Genomic DNA, 26,236 nt, shown 5'->3' with positions numbered 1-26,236 from the left:
GAGAAAGAGCTGGAAGTTATACTTTCCTGGTCCCTCCCTGCTGACCTGTGCTTCTGGCAGCGATGGCATTTTGTGGTTACAGCTCTATCTGGGTGGCCCTCTTTGCTCCAGTTCTCATTGGTTTTCATTGGTTCCCTTCCTTTTTCTCCTCTGGTCTGGAAATGCTAAAAGGACTTTTTGCTGTTGCCAGTACCCAGGTCAGTTCCCTTTATCCTGCACATGCCTCTAATTATCCTTCCATCAAACCCCTTTCAGTAAACCCTTTGAAGCATTCTCTTTCCTGCCACACTGATACCAACTCCACTTCTTTTCCAACTTTGAGAATTAGGATTCTAACTGTTCCCAGCTAAGAAAAGTGCTATGGTTAAGGTATGGTTTGTATTCAAAGTTTCGTGTGTTGAAATTTAACCCCCAATCAATCTATGGTGTTGGAGTGGAGCCTTTGGAAGGTGATGGGAATGAGATAAGATCATTAGGGTGGAGCCCCCATGATTGAATCCTGGTACGTTTATAAGAGGGACAGGGACCAGAAAAGATATGCAAACATGTTTCCTGTCTCTCTCCATGTGATGCCCTGTGCCACCTCAGTACTCTGCCAGCAAGAAGGCCACCACCACATGTGGCCCCTGGATCTTGGACCTCTGGAACCAAGAGCCAAAATAGACCTTTTCTTTATATCTTACCCAGTCTATGGCACTGTGTTATTAGCAACAACCAAAAAAGGATTTTTTTTTTTTTAAGTTTCATCTGGAAGACTCAGAAGACAGTGCCTTCTCTGTTGCTGGGTGCTTTCCTCCAGAGGCACCCCCACCCAAGGCTCTTTCTTTGTGCAAATGAGTAAGCAAGTCATCTAATACTCTGATACCTGGTGACATATTTTACCAAATATTCCTCTGTTACTCATCCCAATTATCTGTATTTATGTACATGCTGCATTCCTCTTATCATCTATCTTATTTTTCTGGGGTGGCAGATTTCCAAAGTCCCTCTCTTATTCATGCATTACACATGGATGATTCACAAGTGGGAAAGTCAACAGGGTTCCTGCCACCTCAGTCTCATCTGTAAAATGGGATAACATCAACCTCATAGAGTCAGCGAGAGGACTAAATGAGTAACATCTGTAGTGCTTACAGTGGCAGGTGCAAAGTATTGGCTAAGGCTGTTATTATTCTCTCACCAGAGTCATCTTGCTGGCTTTCCTAAGATTTGTGTGTAGTAAAGGAGAAAAGAGGGCCTGGGTAGGAATTTGTACTTTTCCTCTTCTGTTCCCAAAGCTTTCCTTAGCACCCCATCCCCTTCTCCACACTCATTCCTTGTAGATTTCCTTTTTGTCACTCCTTCAATCCAAGAGGCTCCAAGAAGGACAATCAGGATAAGCTGAGATTCTTCTGCAAATTCTAGCCCAATGGTTTTGTTGGCCCTGGGAGCCTGGAGTTTCCAAGAAACCCCATATACCACAGAACATGGGTGTTACTCTAGGCCACCCGTTGGCTTGCTCTTATCTGTTTAAGCTTCCTTTCAGGACTGTTTGAATAAAGGCTTCCAAGACTTTAAAAAGTTAAAAATCCCTGATGAGGTATTAAAACTTCAGAATTTACAACGCTTCATTCTAATCTTCTTTGGCTCTTCCGCCAAGGAACTTTCTCTACTCCATTCAAATAGTCTGTGTTATTTTACATTTCTGATGCTCCGATAGAGACATGTGAACAAGCAAATCTTTGTGTACTTATCTGGTATCTTTCCAAGGCACTCAGCCTGTTCAGGAGACAGTTTTCTTAATTTTAGGCCCCCAGGGAAGCAACTACAACACCGTTTAACAAGAGTCATTCAAAGGTACTTTTTACTGGCAACTGATCCCAGCTCCTGCATTACTTCCAAGTCCTAGAATATAAAGTTACTAGTTACTAAATGACCTTGGGCCAGGCCTGGTCCCAGTGGCTGCCAGGAACAAGGGAAGTAAGGCCACGGAAGCTATACAGGAACTAAGTCCTGGGGAGGGAGCTGGAGAACCCGGCAACTGCAATTGGCTTGAGGAGTTGGAGAGGTACAAACACTCCAAATGTTATAATTTTTTAAAACTGGGGTAAGAGGAACCCTTTGGGGTGATTTGTTCTCCTTCTATCAATGCCACTCTCTATAGAGCAAAAAGCCCATGGGCCAAGGGTATGCACACACCCAAAGCTCTTGTCCCTCACTCCTCCTTAGAGCATACTATAGGTACCTGAGGCCCTAAAACTCATTGCCTCTATAGCCCACAGGCCAGCATCAGGAAAACAGCCTGCATTGGCCTTTTCCCAAGGTCTAGCTTCTTAAAGAGTAGACAAGGAGGGGATTGTTGTGGGAGGTGTGGGTGAAGCTCAGATATACAAACAGGATGTTCTAGGTGTGAATAGAAGTGTCCTTGAAGTATGTAAGAGCCGGATGCAAAGGAGAGGAGGAAGGTTGAAGGTCAGAAACTAGTTACCCCCAAAGCCACCATATCAAGTGTACATCTCGGAGGAGTCCAAGAAATCTAAACTTTTATTTGGCTTTCCAGATTATTTGCAAAGTATGTATGTCAAGATAAAAGGATAGAAATTTTACATGAGTTTGGTTTATAGTTTTTAAATGTGTAGACATATAATATGTAGGTCTCTATTTGTAATACTGACTCAGTTCCTGCAAATATTAAGGGTGGGCCTTGACCACCCTAAAATGGCACCTCTTTTGTCACTCCATTCTTTCCCAATAGTGTATTTCCTCATCACATTTGTCATCATCCGACCTTCATTGACTTGCTATTCATCTCTTTATCCCCAGTGTACTGTAAGTTCCACGCCCCGAGAGTCTCTTCTGCTCCTGGCCTTATTCTTGGCACCAAGACAGCACTCATAAACGTGGAAGAGATGAACAGTAAATCTAGTCTCAGGACTTATGGGTGAGGTGGGCAACCAGCAGACAGGGAAAGGTCACTAGCGACAACCCTGAGGGGCACCTGCTCTTCTCAAAAACTCATAATAAATCCGCTGACCACGCAAACCCCTGGCACTCAGGAACGTAGGTTAGAGCTCCCGTTACTTGTGAAGGAGCAGCTGAGTGTGGGGAGGTCTGAGCGGGGTGAAGGGACGGGCGCGGGGTTCCAGGGCAATGGGCCAGCGCAGCGCGGGGAGCCCCGGGGTGTGGGTGCCTCTGACCCCTGAGGGGTCAAACACTCGGAGACCGTCCGATTGCGTGGCCCTCTTACCCCCCAACTACTTCGAATTAGCTACGTCATAACTGCTTGTTGGGAGACCCAGAACTTTCCAGGAACCGAATAAATCGGCACCATCCATTCCAACGGGCTCCTCTTCCGTCGGTACGGGGGCCGGGAGAGGCCAAATGACCTCCGAGCCCCCGCCGCGACCCCAACTCCGGGCTTCTGCTAGACGGGCACCTACTCCTTTCCCCTGGGGATGGGGCTCCTGGGGCCGGGCTGCGCTACTCGCCTCCTCGGACCTGAGGCGGCAAGCGGGCTCGCGCCGCTCTGAGGCCTCGGCAGCTAGCCAGGACCACGCTCAGCGCCGGGTTGGCCAGCAGGAGAAGCCCCAGTAGCGCGCCGGGTCTCGGGGCGGGGCCTGAGGGCCGGGGGCGGGGCCACGTGGCTCCGCCTCGAGGGCGGAGGTCCGAGGTGCCGCGGCGCAGTCCGACAGCGACTAGTCGCAAACTTGGGTGCTGTGGTGGGCGCCGCCGCTGAGGATGAAGAGGTGCGGCCGCCGCTCGGGGCCGCCGCCGCCGTTGCTGCTGCTGCTGCTGCCGCCGATGCTGCTCGCGGTGCCCGGCGCTGGCGCGGCCCGGCTCTCGGCGCTCTACTCGTCCTCCGACCCGCTGACGCTGCTGCAGGCGGACACGGTGCGCGGCGCCGTCCTCAACTCCCGCAGCGCCTGGGTGGTGGAGTTCTTCGCCTCCTGGTGCGGCCACTGCATCGCCTTCGCCCCGACGTGGAAGGCCCTGGCCAACGACGTTAAGGGTGAGAGGCCGGGGCCGCCCCCCACCTGCCGGCCCAGGGCCCTCCCTTGGGCGCGTTCCCGCCTTCCCACCCCCGGCCCGCCGCGCCCTGCCTCCCCGTCGCACGCACGCCCGCACTTGAACATCCTTCAAGCGCTTTTTTTGTGCTTTTCCTCTTGGCCCGCATCCGGAGCTTCTCTCCCTCTTCGCGCCTGCGGCCCCCCACCTCTGCTCGCTGCCATCGTCCTCTGCCAGGTTGCTGCCCCCATCCCTGCGAGAGGGGCTCGCTTTTGTTCCTCCTCGTGCTTCTCAGACATTTCTTCCAGTCCAGCCCGCGGCAGCCCCCTTCCCCTTGCCCCAGGACCCCTGTCACCTTCCTGCCAAGTTCCTACCTGCCCTGGACCTGTGCTGGGGAGAAAAGGGAACTGACCTTCACTCTGCCGCCCCACCACCGTCCTCCACCCCTTCAGCTAGTTGACACAGTTGGTACATAGACTTCCTTTCTCGTGGTTATCTTTTGAGTGGGTGTCTTCACCAGGGAGTTTTTCTGTCTCTGTTCCAGGCCTCTCCTGACCTGCTGCCTCCTGCTCCTTAGCTTCAGGGCCACATCCACATCTCTCTTCCTCTTGACCAAGGACCCTCTCAGACCCTTATGTTTTAATCCCATGAACCCAGAGGCCTGAATGGTTTGGGTTTGGTTCTTATTCTATGTTCCATTCACTGGCCTGGGCACTTTTCCCTAATTTCAAGACACAATCGGTTGTGAAACCCACCATTCCTTTAATAACAGCCTGAGGAATGGGTGAATAAGAAAATGACTAAAAGGCCAGGCAAGGTGGATCACACCTGTGATCCAAGCGGCCTTGGAGGCTGAGACAGGAGGATCGTGAGTTTAAAGCCAGCCTCAGCAACTTAACTAGGCACTAAGCAACTTAGTGAGACCCTGTCTGCAAATAAAATATTTTACAAATGGGCTGGGGATGTGGCTCAGTGGTTAAGTGTTCCTATTTCAATCCCCAGTACCAAAAAAAAAAGAGACAGAAACGATTAAATGTATAGAGATTTTAAGGTGAACTCTATTACAAAATGTTAGAATGTTTAAAAACTTAAGACTTAGAGTTGAGGAAATATGATAATAATAGTAATTAATATTTGCTGAGTGTTTATACACCAGACACCTTACTAAGTAATGGACATATATTGTCTCATAGTTTCCTTTCTCCAATTTGATGATCCCTGTAGGCCAGGCATTGTGGCACAGGTTGTAATCCCAGCAAATCCAGAGGCTGAGGCTGGAGGATGGCAAATTCAAAGCCAGTCTCCGCAACTTTGTGGGATCCTGTCTCAAAAGTATAAAAATGTCTGGGAATATAGCTCAGTGGTAGACTGCCTCTGGATTACTGCAAAATAATAATAAGTAAAGATTCCTGTAGTATCACACATCTGCCTAAACCAGATAGTAGGTTTTGGGGTGGGGGCAGGCATGGCATAGTGATTGTGATTTGTTTCTGATTTGCTACCTCTGACGGGAGCTACTTCCTGATTGTGGTGTAGGGCACTATCGGGGTTCCTTCCTTGAAGTGATCATCAAGTGAGAACAGTAGGCATCTTAGGGAATAGGCCTTTCTAGAGAAAGGAGAACTAGAACTATTGTTCCCTTCCTGTGTTGTTATTATTTCTTGATAAACTCAACTAGTTGTAGTGGAATGCACAAGTAGATGTCAGTTTTCTAACAGCCTCTCCCCCTGAGCAGCTGTTCACAAAGGACTTCTTGGAGTGGCTGGATGGAATGATGCATATATCTTTTAATTATATGTTCCTGAAAAATAATCTTTTAACAAAATTACAAACACTTTTACCTCCAATTTACACTTGCCCACATGCCTCTCTGGTCCATCTCCTGTGTGAGCTGTTACTAAACTGCCCTTCACACAACCTGATGAGGGAAGGAGGGAGGAAGAATGTGGGCCACGGAACTGGAATACATAAAGGGAGGTTAATTCAGGGGACATTGTGGACCTGAACATCATAAAAGTCCCCCAATCAGTTTCCACTTTGAGGCTATAAGAGCTTTTTAATGGCTGCAGATGGACTTATTCTAGAAGATTCTTTGATCTTGAGTGTGCTGGAGGGTAAGATTAGCTTCCAGCTGACTCATCTATTTGGCTTCTTGCAACTCGAAGTTTTCCTATGAATTAGACATCCAGATGCTGAGCCAACCTACTTTTGGATGAGGGTTGCCACTTCCAAAGTAGTCTTTTCCCAGTGCAAGGAGTGAAAATCCTTCCCCAAAAAGAAAAGTAAAAGCCAAACTTAACCTCTTAAAGGAAAAATGAAAGCATCAGTCTGAAGGAGAACCAGGGTAATTGATAGGTAGGAGGTTTCTGTAGAAACTGAAGGTCTCATGTGAGCCATGGGGATCAACATTGTGTAGGGGGAGGTTACTGGCAGAATCTGTCATTGGCCTGTAATGGTGAGGCATGTCCTCCACTCCAGTCCATAGGGGACTTTCCTGGTGAGACCCTGCTGAAAACCTATAAACTTATCTCACCTCATCTCTGTATTCTCAAGTTCCTAGAAAAGTTGGGGTTGTGGACCAGCAGAGGGCTGCTCTCATACCACCCTAGACCCTGCCAGGAGGCCCATTCCTGCTGCTGTTAATATAAGTGTCTTGGAACAGAAGCTCAGGGAGTATGGAAGTTCATGGAGGGAGAGAGGAATTTTGCAATTCTGCCCAGTTGACTTGGGGCATTTAATCTGACTGGACAGGGCACATTTCTTCAGTGACTTGGGTGATAGGTTCTCTGGGACATTTGCTGCCCTGGGGCAAAGCTGTTATTTCTGAGAGCTTTCTTGCCCCTTTCTATTTCAGAGAAATTTGTATATCTTACCATATGTTCCAGAAATGGATTGTGTTTAATTGAGAACTTCATTATTATTCACTGGCTAATCATTCAGCAAATATTTGTTGAGTCAGAAATCATTGTTTACTTTGCAGTTGGGGCAGTGGACTACACACAGCAGGAAAACTGGTGTCAGTACGAAGCTGTGTTTGAAAATGGCAGAAGGAGTGGTTCATTTTTTATTGAGGAATTCATGAAAGGAAGTAATCACAGAGAGCTATCCTGGTCACCAAAGTCCTTTATTCAAGCAATTATTTATCACATATTTTTCTTAGCATTTTGCATTTCTTAGCATTTTGTGTATTAGGGAAAGTACTGGGGAATTGAACCAAGGGGAGCCTCTACCACTGAGTCATATCTCTAGCCCTTTTAATTGTTTTAATTAAAAAAAATTTAAAGTTGTGGATGGACCTTTATTTCATTTACATGTGGTGCTGAGAATCAAACCCAGTGCCCCACATATGCCAGGCAAGCGCTCCACCACTGAGCCTACAGCCCCAGCCCCTATTTATTTATTTTTTATTTTGAGACACGTTCTCATTAATTTGTGGAGTCTGGCCTCAAACTTGTGATCTTCCTGCCTTAGCCTCCCGAGTTGCTGGATCTATAGGTGTATACCCAAGTCTAGCTTTCTAAGAATTCTTATAGACTGTTGTTACACATATCTTTACTAGTAAAAATGTCTGAGTCGTAGATCATATCATGATCATTGTCTTTTTGGGGGAACCTAGGAGTACTGGGGATTAAACCCAGAGGTGCTTTACAACTGAGCATCCCCCAGCCTTTTTTATTTTAAGATGGGGTCTCAGTTGCTTATGGCCTCACTAAGTTGCTAAGGCTGGCCTCAAACTTGTGATCCTCCTGCCTCAGCCTCCCAGATTGCTGGTATTACATGTGTGCGCCATCATGCTGGCTAACCCCAGGCCTTTCTGACTCTGTAGAGCCTGGCAGGAGGAGGAAGAGTACTCCAGGTAGGAGAACAGCATGTGCAGAGCCATGAAAATAAGATTTGTAAGACAAGTTTGAGTGACCATGAGCATGGTTGGCTTTGCCTCCCTTTCATGGGCACAGATGACGCCTCCTACTTGTATTCCTATAGTGTCTAGTGTAAAACCTGGTACATGCCAAGAGTCTACTAAATACTCAATGGTCTGAGCCTCAAAGGATTCCAGAAGAGAATGTGAACAATAGAAGCTTATGCTGGTGCTGTGGCTCCTCTTGACTCAAACCTGGGTTGTCAAGCCGGATGGGAGGGGTGGAGAAGGCATTTTGTCTATCCCATGACCTCACTGCCCAAAAGCCTTCATCAGGGTAGAAGGAAGGGATATGATGGTGACTGCACAGCCCTGAACTAGCTGGGCATGGTATAAACAATTTCTTTCTCCCTCTCCCTTTCTCTCTCTCTCTCTTTGGTACTAGGGATTGGACTCAGGGGCACTTAACCACTGAGCCACATCCCCAGCCCTTTTGTATATTTTATTTAGAGGCAGAGTCTCACTAAGTTGCTGAGGCTGGCTTTGAACTATTGATCTTCCTGCCTTAGCCTCCCAAGCTTCTGGGATCACAAGCATGCGGCAGGTATAGGCTAACTATCAGGAGGACTCCTGAAGACTTGGATGGGGTGTCAGAGTTGAGAACAGGTGGGGTCTAGTCACTGGACCACCAAATCTCACTGGCTCTTGGAGATTTGGGTAAATCTGTCTCTACCTTAATGAGGGGCCAGGCTTGATTGACATTCAGAAGTTACATGGCCATTTTTCTTGTCAAGAGGCATTTACCATCCAGCACCTGAATGATTATCAGAGCTGGTATAGACCATCCATGCTGGCCTGCATTTGACCATGAGGAAGCTGAGGCCTAGAGAAGACACATATGGAGCCCTTGGTACTCCGGCTAGTTGCGACTATGAACAGTCTTCTAACTCTGGATGCAGTGCCCCTTCTGCCCTTGTGAGTGGGAAGGAGGACCCTGCCTGTGCCAGGGGAAACTCCCAGGTACAGTAGAATTCCCACCATGGAATATCCTGTCACTGCAGAGTGTCCCCTTACCTATCACTCCAGAATTCACAGCTCTCCTAGTTTCTCTTGCTTCCGTACCCTTCCCATCTCTATTTCCTATTTACTCTATTAGTAGAAAAATTACTCTGTAAGGCAATAACTGCACTAGTAGTTTTCCAGAGTGGGTGGGTGGTGTATTAAAGTCACCAAACACCTCAGAATGCTCCTCTTGCCTAGATGGCAAAGCACTTAGTTAAATGCAGCTTTGCTTTACCAGCAGGACACTCAGATAAGGCAAATTTAATTTAAATACCTTAATAGGCTTTTATTTATGATTCTAGATCTTGTAGCATCTCATTTTATTAAGTAGAAAGAGTGATCTGATGAGCTGAGCAGAGGAGTGTGGCTTTATAGACAGAAAAGGGCTGAAGACGGCAGGAACAGAACAAAACTGGATTAGTCTTTCAGAGTTGCTTTTCTTGTAAACACTAAGCAGAGGGGAACTTCTTATCATGTGGCTAAAAGTGGCCTGTTTGGGGATTTGGCTGTTCTCTTTATTGATATCTGGGAAGGTCAGAGGACAGCTTCAACTTGATGACTCTATTTTGGTTTGGTCTATTGGGCATAATGTAGGAGCTCACTCCAAACCAATGGCTTCCTGTAAACTTTATTAACATACTAGAATAATGAATAGCCAGGTCCATAGTGATTATTGTCAAACTGAAGCTTTATTTGTCATTATGGCTCATTAAGGTACTGACATGGGTAGTTCTGAGAAACATTCCTTGGACAAGACTTTTCCTGCTCCTGACTGACCCCAGCTTCCTCCTCCCTTCCCCTTGAAGCTGGGGCAGATCAGAAGAGGCACTTAAGGAATCAAGGCATAAAGAGAAGGAGGCAAAGACAGCTCCAGCATTGCCGTTGCTTTTGTCCACTGCTCAACAGTTGCCCCCCATGGGCCCTCCATGCGTATGGGTTGGGAAGCCAATAGAGCAGACCTCAGTTCTGACCTGAGCCCTTCTGAGACCAGCTCAGAGGCTCAATTCCGGAGTTCAGATCCCAGATTCACCATTAATTAGATTACCATGCCCTGTGCATGGCTATCTAATCTTTGTTTTACATTGAGGAAAGCAGGTTTAAAGATAAATAGCTTCTTACTTCCTCATAGGGTTGTTCAGAGCACCAAAGGAGATAAATTTGGCACACAGTAAACTCAATACATTTGCTGAGAGCATTGTGCTCTAAATGAGCGCTGAGCTTAGGCTGCCACTGACTGCTGTGAGTTATGGAGAATGATATTTAACTAGAAGACAAACTCTTCCGACTATGCTCTTTCTCATGCAGAAGGCTATTGGAGCAAAGAGCACAAATGCAATGACCTTGTGAGGTGGAGAGGACAGTAGGCTTTCCAGTTCAGTTGGTCTTGGGTGAACTGGGAGGCTTCTCAGTCTGTGTCCTCATTTGCAGAGTCGGGGCATGATGCCCACCTCAAGTGGCCGTGGTGGAATACAATCATACAGAGTATGCCGTGGGTACTCATGAATGCCAACTTCACATTCTGTCCTCTTCCAGTCCCTTCAAGGATCTTCATGCCTTAGCAGAAGTGAGTACCAGTTCTGGCCTGAGGGTTAGTGGTCTGTACTCTTAGAGGAGGAACAGTTGAGGCCTTTGGTTCTTTGAACACCCTGAGGGTCCTTGCTGGTAGAAGACCACAGAAATTGCTTCTTTTCTGCCTTTACATCTAATTGAGACTTTCTTGAGGTCAGCTGGATCTCTTTTCTGGGTATCCCCAGAATAAGGTGATCAGAGCCCTTAATGCAAATTAGGAGCCAAACTTAACAGTGTGCCAGATAGTCCTAGGAAGTGAACTGTGCTTTCCACTGTCCTTGGTCATCCTCCCTTTGGTGAGGGACACAGAAGAGATCTGGTGTGCTCTTGCCTGTGATCCAGAGCAAATCCCAGGACCTCTAGGTATCAGGCTGTTGTAGGGGAGCTCTTCTCTTCTGTGACCTTGCTGTAGCCTCTAAAGAATATCGAATGAGTGAATACAGGCATAATCACAGGTGACTGACTTTAACCTCACCCACCATCTGGACCCCAGGAAAGACTGAGGCTGGGAGCATAGAGAAAATGTTTTAGCAAGAGCACTCTGCCAGATGGTCCCCTGACCTGAGTCAATTGTATAATTCAGTAAATATACACTGATCATCTATTTTGTGCTGGGTAATGGGATGCTAGGCAGAGGGTGCAAAAACAAAAAGACATTTGGAGCTGGGCAGGGTTGTAACTGTGTGGTAGAAACATGAGTGATGCCCCTGAGCCTTGGGCAGAAACAGCTCTTCCTGGGGAAAAACAACATTGAGTTGGACCTGATGCAAGGAGTTTGTGGGGAGCCTAGGTAAGGTGGGCTGCAGACAGGCCCTTTCTTAGGGGGAGTAGCTGGAGATGGGAGAGAGAGCTGTGCTTTCAGGAAAAGAAAAAACTTTGGTTTTCCGCTGGGGAAGTGGTAAGAGGAGGGTGGATGTGTGGGCAGAAGCCAGATCAAGCATTGCTTATGGCGCTAGTCAGCTGCACTGAGTGTTGAGGCTCTACTCCATCTCTGCTTTTCCTGCGCTACTCATGCCTTGTCCACAAGGCTGATCTCTGATGTCCAAACTCTTGCAGGTCTGTGCTCCATAAATTGGTGCCAGTAACTGCTGTCTCACAGTTTGTGTGGCCTTTTGTATGTGCTTGCTTTGCAGCTGGGCAGCCTCAGTGTAAGGTGGTGCTTCAGTAGGTGCTCACAGGGCCTCTGACCTGGAATCGGAGCTCAGGGGACCTGCCTAGTGTATGTTAGTTTTTCTGTTTTCCAGACCCTGGTCTTTGCTATTATCTCTCTGCCAGTAAGTTTCAGTGGAGAGAGGCCTCATGGCCTGGGACCTGCTGAGGGAGCAGGGTTAATGTCCTTTCAGACGTTCGCCTCAGCTTCTTTCCTTGCCATTCCTAGATTCCAGATGCATTCCTTCCTCCCCTAAAAATTCCTGCCTCCATTTCTGGCCAGGGACCTGCTTCCTAACACCCTGTGCCTGATCCACCCAAGCTGGGCTGATTGCCAGTACCTCTGGCCCTGGAAACCCTGAGGGTCTACTGGGGAATGCCAAGCCCCCCCCCCCCCCCCCCCCCAGCCATGCACTCCACCCTTCTGGAACTGATCAGACTCTCAGATGACCATAGGACAGAGGTGATACCAGGGCTTTTTCAGGGGCAGGCTCCTTTCACATTTCTCTCCCGCTCTCCAGCATCTTCCCTTGCCCCCAGAGCAAGAGGGGCAGGCAGAGCATCACCAGCCAGCATTGCCTATGCTATGTAACTTACACATCACCTGGGCTTCAGAACTGTGTCCTAAGCACAGGCTCTTGTGAGGCTCTGCCTGATGCAGACTAAAGGGAGTACCTCAGAGCCCTCTTCTGATGAAGGTGCGACCTGTCTCATTTCAGCTTTGGGGTCAGGTGCTGTCAGGGTTGGTATGTGGGGGATGGTGTTGTGTGGGGAAGTTAGGTAAGCCGCAGAGTGTGTGCCCGCTTCTTTTGCTTACCCCTGTTTTCTTATCCTTTCAGACTGGAGGCCAGCACTGAACCTTGCTGCCCTAGATTGTGCTGATGAGTCGAATACTGCCATCTGCAGAGACTTTAGCATTTCAGGCTTCCCTACTGTGAGGGTATGTGACAAGGAGGGGGGAGGTGAGGGTGGTGAGTGGCTCCTGTCAAGCATTTCACCAGCTGCTCTGTGCTTCCCTGGCATCTGCCCAGATGCTGCATTTCAGGGGTTCACCATTGCTTCTAGGCCTGAGTTATTTAAATCCCAGCCCCTGGAATAGTGTTCCTCTGCTAGATGAAGTAAATGTTTTAGAGGTGGAGGCAGAAAAGGAAGATTCATTTATTTTGGAAAAGTGTGCTTTTTGTAAAGGAAATGGCCCTGTGTGGGTGTGCTGGGCTGGGCAGATTTTAGCTGCTCTGAGTGAGCTGTGTGTGAAGTGACCTTCACTTCCTCACTCCTGACTTCCCAGCCTTGGAGTTCTGACCTCACTCTGTAAAACCAGGATTCAGCCTCTGACCCATCCTTAGACAGAATCAGGCTCCAGGGGCTTAATTGTGGGAGACCGACTGGCACATGACAGAGTTAATTCCCCTGCTGGGCGATGTTTCAGGCAGCATCTGTGCTGCTAGACCTCCCTACTCTTCTAGGGTTTGAGTGACTGTGTCTTCGTGCATGGGCGTGCCTTCCTACATCCCCATGGGTGGAGCTGTGCTCACCTGTTCCTTTGTAATATTATCCCTTGCCCTGCTTGGAATAGAATGTTCCTTGGAAGTGCCTTGTGTGAGTCCCCTTCTCTTACTGTGCCCTTGGGTGTGGCCTACCCAGATGTCAGTCAACCTGCTGACAGCAGACATCAGGAAGCTAGACTCAGCCCCTTGAAACCTGACCCCTTGCCTCATTTAAATAGCTTCTCCTCAATAAAATGGGTCAGCACGTGCGTGCTCTCTCTCTGTCTCTCTCTCTCTTTCTGTGGACCCTTAAGGTCAGAGGAGCCATCACAGCACCCCCAAAGAAAAAGTATTTGTGTCTTTTGTGTGGTATTTTGCACAGCCCAGTTAGCCCAGTCCCCTGGAGTGACCCCTGAGTGTTTTAGTCCTGAGCAACCCGGCACTTAATGTTAGTTCCTCAAAGGAATCCCAGAGACACTGACAAGCCTCGTCCTTATCAAGCAAGGGGGTTTGACCTACAAGTGCTCATAGAGCAGCTTCAGCCCACAATGGAGATGCCAGTGCCTCAGAAAGCAGGGATCCATGACACAGAGTTGTCACACCCGAGGCATGAGGACTCTTTTACCCAACTCTTGCAGAAGGAGCCACGAGCTCTCTGATGATGCTTGCCTGCCAGCTTGCCCACCACAGGGCATCAGCAGCTTGATCAATGTCTGAACAACTTCCCAGGCTCTAAATTGGAGGCCCAGCACAACCCTGAGCAGCAAGGATGCTGCAGTTATAGTGAGGGCCCTCCCTGGACTCAGGCCTGGCTCTCATCCAGTTAGTTTTCTTCTAAGTGTAAGAGACCAAGTCCAATTCCTTCTTCCTGCTATAAAATGATATGCTCCCCTTCATCAGAATGGCAGCTAAAAATGCAGTGTCCTCTATAGCCATTAAGAGTAATCAGGAAATGCCTTTGAAAACTAAAATGCCAAGTTTTGTCCCTGGAACAAAATAACCCTGAGCTCAGGGACCTGGAGTTCTAAGCAGACTTATGAGCTGGAACACAGCCTAATTACCCAGCAGCCTTTATCTCCAGGAATGTCCAGCTCTGACTCCATACCACCTTTCTGTTTCTCAAGGCTAGTGAAGTCCTGCTGGATTCAGGGGTTTTACAGCTCAACAGAGGGCCCTTTCTAAACTATTGCCTCTTAGGGTCAGGGCCCAGGCCCAGGCTCTGAGGCCAGTCTGGTCTGCGGGACAATGCAGCAAGTGAGTAGCTTCTGCCACATTATTTAGAACTGGTAGGAAAAAGACTGCTTAGCCATCATCCATTTGAAGTAGACTTCCCTGGCAAGGACATTGCTCTGTCCTCTGCCCCATGGTATGTAAGTAAAAATGGGGTGCCTTGTGCTGTGCCAGGGTAGCACTGAGTGGGAAGTGTAGGAATACCAATGTGGCAACAGGAGCTGTCATTCACAGGCTGACAAGGGTGCAGCCACTGACCAGTACCCTAGCATTGGTGTAGTGGCCAGTCAGAACAGCCTGTTGGGGTTCCTCAGGGCTCAACACCTGGGGCTTTCTGTTTTACCTGGGAGAGGCTGGGCCCAGTATATATGAAGGAGGCAGTCACAGGTGCAGAGGCTCCTCAGCAACCTCCCCAGGTCACGCAGCACACGCAGCCTGGATGCCTCAAGTGATTAATCACTCTCTACCCACCCAGCCGGCTGTGGGAGGGGCTAGGAGGGCCTTAGCTGGTCTTCTTGGCCTTTCCCTGTCTCCAGACAGGCAGCACCTGGCTGGGCCAGTCTGGTAGTCAGCTGTCCATTTCTTAAGCTCTCCAGAGACTAGCGTGGCCTTCCTTGGCGAAGCCTTCCCTTCTCTCCTGAGGAACCTGGTCCTCAGCTTCAGCCAGGGGAAGCACTCAGTGCCCTGGCTTCAGGACTCTAGGTCATGGCCAAGCAGTTTCAAGCTGCTAGGGGGTCCTTGCTCTAAGGCTCTGTGCTGTGGTTTTCAAACGTTTTCTAACTGTAAGAAGTCTCTATTTTACATTGTGATCCCAAAATTGGTTTGTATCTGTTGATAGAACAAATTTCACAATGCATATTCTTATTAAGTGCAATACACTGATATTTTCATTAAAAAAAAATACTACGTTTCACTAAATTGATTTTTACAACTAGTGCTTTTTAAAACACTACTCAGATTTCATATCTCCAGAAATTCTGGCCCTTCTAGAGCCTTGTGCACCTGTGGGCACTGTGGCTGGGCTCCTAGAAAGGAGAGCAGATCCCAGAGGCCTGTCCTGTTGTACCTGCCATGTGCTGCCCCTGGGAACTGGAGCCTGACTGTGCTCACTCTTCATATAAATGTTATGGGAGCCCTGAGGACCCATGCTGAGCAGGGGGAGAGAGTGTTGCTGATATCAGTAAGACAGTTCACCATAATTTTCTGGCCACAGTCAGTGACATACCTCACTGTCCTTTTCTATGCCTCCTGCCCCTTGTCACCATAAACAGAGTGAGCTTCTACCAGCCCAGCCTGTTTAGCAAACAGCTGGCCCTGAAGGGCAGGCTCTGGCTGTGTCAGATCCCCATCAGACCGGAGCTGGAATCCTGGAAGAAAACAAAGAAACAGGGAGGGAGGGGCTGGTTTGCAGTAGGTTCTGGCTAGGCTACTGAGGAAGGGCCTTTCTCTGGGCCACTGCAGTGCCCCTCTGTAGGCAGTGGAATGGGACCCTTTGTGGCCAAGGCTTGGCTGAAGTGGAGGAGAGGACATGTCTTCCCTTTGCAAGATACCAAGGAGATCATGATGTGGGTTCAGATCCAGTCTCCTCTGCTTTCTGGGTGACACTTGGCCTGTTTCGCTATCTATAAAAAGGACTGACAATGCCTGCCTGGTGGGACTGTGGTCACACATGAAGCCAGGCCTTGCCTGTGAAAGTGCTAAGAATGGGTTTTATTTAGGGTTCAGTAAATGAAATTTGTCTTACTTCTCGTTGTCCCCGGGGTGGGGGGCTGGCGGGTGGCCAGTAGCAGCTAGTGAGGGGATGTTTGCTGGGTGCTCAGCACTGTGGGAGAGGCCAGGTGTATGCGTCTGACACGAGGACACACACTAACTGGCTGAGTGGTCCAAACAAGGCGAGGACAGGAGGAATGGGCCCAGGCACTTCCTGAGCTCCTCCTTCCTCATCAGAGAGGACATTTTGTAGGAGGGAACTTCTGCATGTGTTGAAGGATGGGTGGCATTGTCTAGGACAGGGGAGGAGCATAGCAGAGCACCACATAAGAGGGAGTGGGGGGTGAGAGTATCCCAAAGTCAGACTCTTTGTGGGCAGAACCGTGTGGCATATTGAAGGGACTTGTTGGGCAGAGGCTTATGTTTGGGGTAAGGCAGGGCAGGGGAGGAAGGAACCCAGTAATGGCAGGTCCTTGAAAGCCAGGCTGGTAGCGTAGATGCCCTATAGAGTGTCAAGTCAGCTGTTATCTTATGTGGCTCCTGCTATGAGGGTGGATGTCAGGGGTGAGGGCAGGGCTCAGAAAGATGTCTCCTCTGTGTTACCTGCCGTCTCCCAGCTACCTTCCTGTCCACAGCACAGGAAGTGGCTAAGGTTGTCTGTCCTCGTGGGCTCACCATAAAATACTTGGAGATCGGGTCATTCTTCTGAAAACCTGTTAATGGAAGTTTGCGTTCAGTGCCATGGTTGGTCACAGCTGGGAAGCATGCCCATGTGCAGCTGTGTGGTCCCCAGGGAGGCAGTCCTTCTGTAGGTTCCGGTTGGCCTGCCTGGTACCACCTGCTTCCCTGCTTCTGGGGAGAGGCAAGGACCTCACAGGTGCCCCACCGGCAGGAGGGCAGAGCTCCTGTCTTGTGTAAAGAGATAAAAGGGGCAGGCACAGATGCCCTGGGGAAAAGAAGACTCACTCCCGAAGGCTCAGTTGCCTGTTTCCAAGGGGTTGTGGTGGTTTCCTGGGGCAGGCACACGCTTCCAACAGCTACTTAATAAGTAGAAAAAAATGTGTCCTGACAAGATTTTCACCTGAGCATCCAAGGTGATCAAAGTGCAGAGTTTGTGTTCAGCTGAACAGTCTGTTGAGTACCTCCGTGTGCTAGATGCTGTGCAGGCTCGGCAGGGCTTGCAGAGATGAATGCATTCTGTCGCCTCCTGGTTGGGTGGAAAATTCTCGTCCTTTGTAGCTGGAGTGTAGGGAATGGGTAGCAGTAGGAAGTCAGTTTGGTTTCAGATTCTGGAAACAAGTTGTGGAATGCTGTAAATTTGGACCTTATTCATGTGCACTGGGGAGTTAATGGAAGAGATTTGAGGAGGAGTGACATGTTCAGACCAGAATTGTGCCTTAGAAAGCTAACCTTGCTGGCAATGAGAAATAAAAAGATGGAGCATATTAAATTTTCTGACTTGTGAAAGGAGAACAATAGGAAATAGGTTCTCACCTGTTGGCTCTGCCTAGACAAGGCAACAGGTGAAGAGAGAGAGCTGTTGAAGAGTATCCTGAAGTCAGACTCTCAGAATCTCAGTGGGAGAGGGAGAAGCTGGTCTGGATGACAGGGAGGAGGACCAATTACTGGGTGAGATAAGAAACAGGTTGGAGAAGTAGGTTGAAGGAGGGTGATTCAGTCTTGGTGTGTGTGTGGGTTCCCTGACATCTGTACAGAGGCCACAAAGAGGAACCATAAGTCTAGGACAGGTGAGGGCCTAAGACAGGTGGTTCAGGTTGCAAATCAGTTGGAGAAAGTAGATGATTTTGGTGAGGGAGAAATGATGGGCATGTTCTTGAATCATGTATTCAGTCACTCATTGAAAGGCGTAGACTGGGCCCAGCACCACACACACACACACACACACACACACACACAAGGCGTAGACTGAGCCTCCTTTTTGTGACAGTGCCTTCAAGGGCTCGTTAAACACAACAGTGCCACAAGCTGATGTGTGGCGGCTGCCAGAGAGCTGGGGGCAGGAGATGGCAAGGACAACAGCACAGGAGAGCCGTCATAGGTGCAGCTGGAAGAGGGTAGCCAAGGAGGGCTGGTCCATGTAAGCAAAGAGGGGAGGTGGTGGTATGCAGGCGGAGAGAATACCAAGGAAACGTGGCACCAAAAGGGACCCACACCAGCCATGGAGATGAGAAGCAAACAGGAATATCATCAGATACTGTGGGGAGACCAGGAATCACTGGAGCAGCCAAAGAGAATGTCACCAGCAAGCTTTCCCAGAACACTGTCAACCAGTGGTGGAGCAGGCACCAGAGCCAGCTGGTTGGGGAACCTAGAGAGAGGTCAGAGAAGTGGGAAGAGGGTTTTGAGATATTTGGCAGTGAGGGGAGGGGAAACGGGAAATGCAGGAGAAGCGAGGAGTCTTCTCTTCACTCCACCTTCCTCCTCTTTCTGTCCTTTCTTCTTTTAAAGTTTGCACTAAAGGGGTCTAGGACAGGTGAGGACCTGTCTTAGGGAAGGGGAAGGATGAAAAAGATAATTGATAGGGAAAAGTCCCCAAAGAGTATGCTGCGTGGGAACCAGAGCTCTGGTGGTGACATTGTTTTAGAAAGTAGAAGGGAAGCTTCTGAGGACAGAAGGAGGGAAGGCAGAGTGACAGTACAGTGGCTAGGAGTGGAAGCAGAGCCTTCCCTTAGCCCCGTACCTCATGAGGGTCCCTTGGAGTCCCTGTGTTCCCCTAGGTAACTCTTAATGCCACCTCCCAGCTTGTATGGTTGGGTCTGAGATTTAGCAGGGGCTGAGGGGGTGCTTGATGAAGGGAAGATCGGTCTCTTTTAAGGCAGGTACCTGCTCAGACTTGGGTAACCTGATGGCTGATGAAGGAAAGGTACTGGTTACCTCTCAGATCTGAAAGTGACAGCTGTAGGTATGTGAAGGGCCTACAGTTCAAGGCTTCAGTATGTCAGAAGTGTTCTTCTGCCTGGGAAGCAAGGTGCAGTCTGTCCTGTCTGTAAATACATAAGGACGACACCAAGTGACTGCAGATGCAAAACTTCTATTTTATTTTTGGGAAGCAATGTCTGCCCACAAATGCCTAAACATATATTATCAACTTGGTCTCATGTCACAATTCTGGAATGTGTGATCGTTTTTATAGGTATTACGATAACATAATTTTACTACGTCAAGATTTGTTTAAAACACTGTTAAAATATGTGTGGCATGTGTAAATGGATTGTTTTCACTTATGAATAAAAGTTGATATTCATGTTTTAAAAAGAGAATAAACAGAGAGCAAGTTAGGGGCCAGGTGAGGTCAGAAGGAGGAGGAGAAGGCTGCAGCTGAGGAGATGGTATTTCTTTGCAGTCTGTTCTTTGTGTGGGTAAGGGGGGTAGAGTTGGTCTCCAGATTTTAGTTTCCTGCCTACACATGGTCAGAACACACAGTCCTAGCTTATCAGCATTTCCTAGTGTTTAAAAGGAAGAAGAGAAAGGAATAATTATGTCATGCTGTAGTTAACATTTAGTGATTTCTGTATGTACCAAGCACTTTAGATGTGTTGTCATTGAATCTTCACAATTCAAGGTAAGTGATGTCATCCTCATTTTAAATATGATATACTAAGGTTCAGAGAGGTTGATGGGTTGCCAAAGGTCTCACAGAGTATAGCAGAGGCAGGTCTTAAAGATCCCAGGGCCATTCAGCCATCAGCTTGTGGTAAGGCCAGGTGGCTGTGCTTTTAGAGGCAGCGGCCCAAAGTAGCTAAAAGCAGCCCTGAAGTTAAGGGCCTGGAGGCAGAAGCTTCTTCTTTGCCTTCAGGCTCTTCCTCAGGCAGTTAAGTGATTGTCCTTAAGGAGGACAGCTCTGTTCTTTCTTGAGTTAGGAGGGCACAGGCAAGGGCCTTGGCCACTATATTGCCACTTGGGCAGAAGCCCAGATTCTAAAGAGTTGTCCAGTGTTCTCTGTCCTCGTGCGCCAAGGAGGGACAGATTAGGCCTGGGGTGTCATGTACATGGGAAAGGAAGACAAAGTGATGAATCAAAGTGGCCTTTTTCCTGAGGGAGCAGCTGAGTTGAGAGAATTGTGACCCTCTCCCTTCCCAGTCACGGTGTGTGCTCGACCCCTGACATCTGTACTCTGAAAAGGGGGAGTCATCTGGCAAAAATGTCACTTTGCCTGCTGTGTTCAAGGCTCTAATTAGATCAGATATTGTGAACTTTGTTCACACCAACTTGTGTAAAAACACCAGACAGCCCTGTGCTGTCAGTGAATTAGTAGGCCATCAGACCAGCGCTGAGTCTTGGGCTACTGGCAGAGCTGTGGCTCGAATTTCCAGAGTTCAAGGTGGTGGGAACCACTGTTCTGGCCGGGTGCCTTTGGAAACGTGTAGAGGAGGCCGCATGTTTGCACCAACCAAAACATGGCATCTTTGACACCGTAGAGTGAACACAATCCAAAAGCGCTATGCCATCTGCTCTGCCTTGGCTGCCTCAGCCTTACCAGTGCTGGTCATGTCTGAAGGTCATAGAATTTAGGAAGTTTCTGAATGCCCTTTGATGGTGGAAGATAAAGTTGAAGGTTACAAGACTACCAAGGAGGCTGTTTTGCCGCTTAAGAAACTTAAACCCTGGAATGATGTCAAAAAGGTCTATGCCTCACAACGAATGAGAGCTGGCAAAGGCAAAAGAAGAAACCATCCTCGTATCCAGAGAATCCAGCACAGGGGGCCCTGTGTTATCTACAATGGAGACAATGGTATCATCAACGCCTTCAGAAACATCCCTGGAATTACTCAACTTAATGTAAGCAAACTGAACATTTTGAAACTTGCTCCTGGTGGGCATTTGGGGCATTTCTGCATTTGGACTAAAAATGCTTTTTGGAAGTTAGACGATCTGTGTGGCCCTTGACGTAAAGTGCTTCCCTCAGGAATAACTATAACCCCCCTGTTCACAAGATGATCAGTGCAGACCTCAGCAGAATCTCGGAAAACCCAGAAATGCAACAAGCTCTCAGGGCACCATGTAAGATTCATTGCAGAGTCCCAAAGAAGAATCCATTGAAAAATCTGAGAATCATGTTGAAACTAAATCAATATGCAGAGACTATGAGCCGGAACCCCATTCTTCACAGGCCAAGAATCACAAACTCCAGGTGGGTAAAGCAGAGGCAGCAGCCCAATCAGATTAAAAAAAAAAAAGATCCGAAGGGGGTTGCAGGCAAGAAGCCTGTGGTAAAAAAGCAGGAAAGAAGGATGTTGGTGTTAAGCAGAAGCAGCCTGTGGGGGAAAAGGCTGCACCTTCCAAGAAACCAACAGCTGAAAACAAACCTCTTTTATTCCATAAGATCAAATAATTTTGGATAATTTATTTTGAATAAAGAACGGATCACAAAAAAACAATACAAAGTGGGCTGTGTGTGACAGACTTGTTCCCCACCCTGTGGTAGGTCCTGTTCTGGAGCCCCTCCCTTCATTTACCTGCTGTGGCAGGCTGTCAGTGCTCTGTGATGGGACACCAGCCTGAAACCCCTTTCCCCAGACAAGGAGCAAGGACAGACTGACAGAGAGGAAAGCTGACATTTTCTAAGGGGCATATAAAGTGTTTTCTTTGTATTTTTTTTTCACATGAGTCTAAGGAAAAACAGCAATGGTTCTTCACCACTTGCGTATATAGTCATGTGTGAGCACTAGTGCTTTATGTAAAGAGCTTGTCTCTAGTGAGGTCTGTGAGCTGTCACCTCCAGCTTCCGTGTGTGCTTCAGCATTGTGGGGGCAGGGATTAGGTGGAGGGTAATGGAGCAGGGAATCAGTGTCCAGCCTTCAGAGAAGAACCTCCTGGTTTTTATTTTACAGATGAAGAAACTGAGGCTCAAAAAAGTAGTTTGTCCAAAATGATCCCAATTTATAAGCAGCTGGAGTTTAAACTGGGTCTGTCTGACACCACTCTTGTCCTCTTTGCCAGCATGAATTGCTGACTGTTGCCTTTGTGTTTTCTTTCAGTTCTTTAAGGCCTTTTCCAAAAGTGGAGTTGGAACAACGTTACCAGGTGGGTGTCCTGGCTCTGCCACAGTGTGCGTTATCAATGTCTTGCTCTCCTTGATTCCCCCTTCTTCCTGGCCTTCTACTGGGTGAAGAGTCCCCAAGGGAAGCCTTATACATTTTCCTCTGTCAGCCTGGAAAAGACCCTAGGAAAACCAGGCTATAGAAACTCCTTCAGGTGTGACCCATCCTAGGTTTGGGGGTGGGACGAAGGGCACCACATCTCAAGAATAGCCTTCATGTCAAAATGGGGTTGGTATCAGGGCAGACCAGACAGCCCCTGGAAGAGCCCTCAGGCCAGTTTGCGGGGGACTCTTTCCTTCCCTCTGAGGGAAGGGGCTCCTTGCTTTGCTTCAGGTCACAAGAGGAGCCCCGCTCCCCAACTTTGAGATAGGACTGTATGTGTGTCTCTCAGGACTGGGCCCTTGTTGCTGAGTGAGGCTGGAAGGGCACAGATCTGTTCTTTCCTAACTACCCGCTCATGCCTGTTTTCATTTACAGTGGCTGGAGCTGATGTGCAGACCCTGCGGGAGAGGCTCATTGAGGCCCTGGAGTCCCACCGTGACACATGGCCCTCAGCTTGTCCACCACTGGAACCTGCCAGGTATTTTGGGCTTGGGGAAGCTGAGCACAATGTGGGCCGGGTCCAGCACCTGGGAGCAAGAGGGTGGTGTGCCGCAGTCTGGCTGGGCACAAAATCACGAGCCACCACACACCTTGTAGATTCAAACAGCAACTCTTTATTCTCGAACTATCACCGGCACTTTACACACACGTTCTGGGCAAATCCACATTCTGGGCAAAATCCACACACTCCACCGGGCTCTGAATCCCAATTACTCTCTGAATCCCGCGAGAACTCAACGGGAACTCAAGGAGTGGGCCTGCCTGAGGCAGCAGGATACGCCCTATTCCCAGCAGGGTATACCTTAAACCTGGAACCGCCCTAAACCCAAGGAGCGGGATACTCCCTAATCCCAGCAGGATACACCCTCAACCTGGATCCGCCCTGGTCCTTGAGCAAGGTCACCTGACAGGCAATGTCACTGCAAATGACCTGGGTCATGCCATGTGTCAAACCTACTTGGCAATGGCTCTCAGCAGTGGTGGGAGCCCCAGGGCAGGGACCCATGTTGATTCGTTGCCTGTGGGGCAGACTCACAGTTCATCAGAGCCCAGAGACACCTGGGAGAGACTGTTGCAGTTTCCTCTTGCTGCAGGTTCTGAGGCCCTTTGTTCTTCAGCAGCAGACTGAGGGGCCAATGGTCCATTCTTCTGGGTGGGAAGGAGAGGACAGGTGGGGGATCTCCAGGTTATACCTGTTGTTCCCTGCCTGTTCTCAGGAGTGTTGGAGGAGCAGCTGGATTTCACAGGATCTAACCCAGGGAAGGCCACTGACAGAATTGGGGGTGGACAGGAGATCAAATACCATTTAGAAGAGAGGGGAAAGGGGCTCAGAAAAGTAGGGGGTTTGTCCCTATGAATAGAAGAGGGCTGTTTTTCTGAGTGGTGGCTGTGACTGGGGTAGGGAGCAACCTTGGCTCCCTGTGCCACAGAGCATCCGGTGTGGTGGCTGGTGTTCTATACCCACCTGCCAGGCAACCTTCCATGTTGCCTCTTTCCTAGGAAAATTAGGATACTGCAGTGTTTGTTGTCTTGCACAAATTCTCCCGTAAAAGGAGACAGGCAGACTAAGCACTAGACCCCCAACTTCTGGATGAGAACTGAGGATAGGATAATGCCTACCATGGGGACTCTTGCCAAGAGGGAACAAGTTCAGGTACCAGCAGAGACAACTGAGAGAGCCCAGCCTCCAACACAGCAAGCTCCTGGAGCTGGGAAGGCTGCTCAGGGCCAGTGTTTGCTTGATGCTTTCTAGGCTTGTGTGCTGGTGTCCTTCAAAGCCACAGCCCTGCTGAAAGTTTGTGTTTCTAGTATCAGTTGGGGTTAATCCAACTCACAGTGACTGCTTTATCGTCTCTCCCAGTTCACCCTCCTCCCAGAGGGCCTTGTGGAGACCCTGGGCTGCCCAGCATATGATCCTGATATGGGTTGGGGTTTCTCAACCAGACCCCATCCCTTTGGGAAATACCTCCGCCACTCTGATGCTTCCTTCTTCATTTCTTGATGATTGTGTGTCTGTCTCTTACACACATAAGTACTTCTCCCATGGTGCATTTTTTAGCCCTGGGGATCTCCAAATAACAAATTGGCCAAATCTCCCATCTTCTCTCCAACTGACCCTCTTAAGCCACCATTTTCAGGCAAAGGTACATGGTGAAAGAAGTCACCTTTTCTAGGAAGCTGAGGATTTGCTCTTCTGCCAGCTGTGGGCAGGCTTAGGGACATAGTCTGAGAGGCTAGCCACCTGATGCTACCCCCGGAGGCTGTGGTATCTGTGACACCTCTTTATCCACTGAGTTGGGTGCACTCTGACTCCCACCTCTCTGGCATACCCAATCGTCCTGTCATCAGGCTGGGCTCTGGCAACAGCCCCATGTTGCACCTCTCTCTGGGGCTGATTGCTGCCATGTCCTTGGATCCAATAAAGGGAAATGAAGTGCCAAGTTGAAGATAAAAAGATGTGGTTGCCTTTTCCCTGTGACTTCTCACCTGTCAGCCTCTTAAACATGCATGCAATGTTGTTGTTTTTAATTTTTTTTAGTTGTAGTTGGACACAATACCTTTATTTCACTTATTTATTTTTATGTGGTGCTGAGGATTGAACCCAGTGCTTTACACATTCTAGGTGAGTGCTCTACCACTGAGCCACAACCCCAGCCTGGAATGTTTTTAATAAGAATAAGGAATCAAATCATTTTTGTATTATTTTCTATTGAGACAGAGTTTTTAAAACAAATTATAGTATACTTCCCCGATTGTGGGGATAAAATTTGCCTTTTTAATCATTTCCACCTGAGAAAGCTGGGCCTCAGCTTTCTCATCTTAGACTCATCTTGGATTTTGTTAGCTTGGAGGTCTCCTGCACCTAGGACTTTCTGGTTCTTTGGTTCCCCTTTTTGCCCACTTCTGAGAGGAACTTGCAGTTTTCCCACTTGGTGTGACTTTCCACAGGATCAGGGCTCGTATCTGATGGGTTCTAATCACCATTCTCCTAGGGGAACAGTAAAACCATGTCCAGTAACCCTGGGCCTTACCCAGAACACAGTGACATCTGGGTCTCAAAGCATCCTTGCCAGTCCTTCCCAGCCTGCCTCCTGCTCACTCCTGACTCCTAAAATAGGAAGAAAAAACCAAAAAACCCAAGGTGGTTCTCTGAAGAACCAGAGTAAGGTAACAGGGGCAGCATCCTTTGAGACCAAGGGTTTGGCTTTCTCTCGCTGCAGGACTGGCAGAGGGAGAAGAGTCTCCATGAGCCACAGGGTAGTGTGGCTGGACTTGCAGCACTGCATTGTCAGTTATGCCTTGTTCCCACTGGCTGTGGAGAGAGTGACCTCCTGAGTTGTCTCTTGCAGGCTGGAAGAGATTGAAGGATTTTTTGCAAGAAACAATGAAGAGTATCTGGCCCTGGTCTTTGAAAAGGAAGGCTCCTACCTGGGTAGAGAGGTGAGGTGATGCCTCTGTTTTCCTGCAACTCTGGGATAGCTGCTGGGAGGAAGTCCCAGTTCAGAAACAGCTTTTCCTGCCAGCACTGGGATCTTGGCCTTTTGCGTTTCTTAGTCTGGCACCAGCCTGACCCCTGCTGGGGGAGATGGGAAGTGTAGGAGCTAAGCCTTTCTGTTTATAATCTCTGTTCATTCTTAATCTCCTTCACTGAAACCAAACATAACTGAAAACTGCTGCTTTTCGAGTATAGGAATAGGTTGATGACATATAGCTGCTGATCACCACAACTAGCAGACCACCAAATATGTCCAGGATCACATGGCTGGTAAAGTAGAACACGGCTTTGGCCCAGGTCTGTCTGGTTTCAAAGCCTGTGTTGTTTTTTTTTTTTTTTTTTTTTTTTTTAAAGAGAGTGGGGGGGAGAGAGAGAGAGAGAATATTTTTTAATATTTATTTTTTATTTCTCGGCGGACACAACATCTTTGTATGTGGTGCTGAGGATCGAACCCGGGCCGCACGCATGCCAGGCGAGCGTGCTACCGCATGAGCCACATCCCCAGCCCAAAGCCTGTGTTGTTTCC

The 26,236-nt window shown here is 48.6% G+C and overlaps 1 protein-coding gene and 1 pseudogene across 1 annotated transcript in view; both read left to right on the top strand.

Annotated features, from left to right (window-relative positions):
- The first annotated feature begins 3,658 nt into the window (after positions 1 to 3,658).
- Qsox1 (quiescin sulfhydryl oxidase 1) overlaps positions 3,659 to 26,236 on the top strand; it is a 37,765-nt gene continuing 15,187 nt past the window's right edge. The window contains exons 1-5 of the mRNA XM_046430054.2: positions 3,659 to 3,988; positions 12,463 to 12,563; positions 22,050 to 22,095; positions 22,590 to 22,692; positions 25,565 to 25,655. Of these exons, the coding sequence (XP_046286010.1) occupies positions 3,718 to 3,988; positions 12,463 to 12,563; positions 22,050 to 22,095; positions 22,590 to 22,692; positions 25,565 to 25,655 (612 nt within the window). The 5' untranslated portion in view covers positions 3,659 to 3,717. The remainder of the gene's footprint in view (positions 3,989 to 12,462; positions 12,564 to 22,049; positions 22,096 to 22,589; positions 22,693 to 25,564; positions 25,656 to 26,236) is intronic.
- LOC124083452 (large ribosomal subunit protein uL4-like) lies at positions 16,548 to 22,027 on the top strand (annotated as a pseudogene).

This window comes from Marmota monax, unplaced genomic scaffold (genome assembly GCF_021218885.2).
Source record: "Marmota monax isolate L192 unplaced genomic scaffold, Marmota_monax_Labrador192_F-V1.1 WCK01_AAM20220418_F8-fsc00055, whole genome shotgun sequence".
NCBI lineage: Eukaryota > Metazoa > Chordata > Mammalia > Rodentia > Sciuridae > Marmota > Marmota monax.
This window is presented reverse-complemented; position numbering and strand designations above follow the sequence as displayed.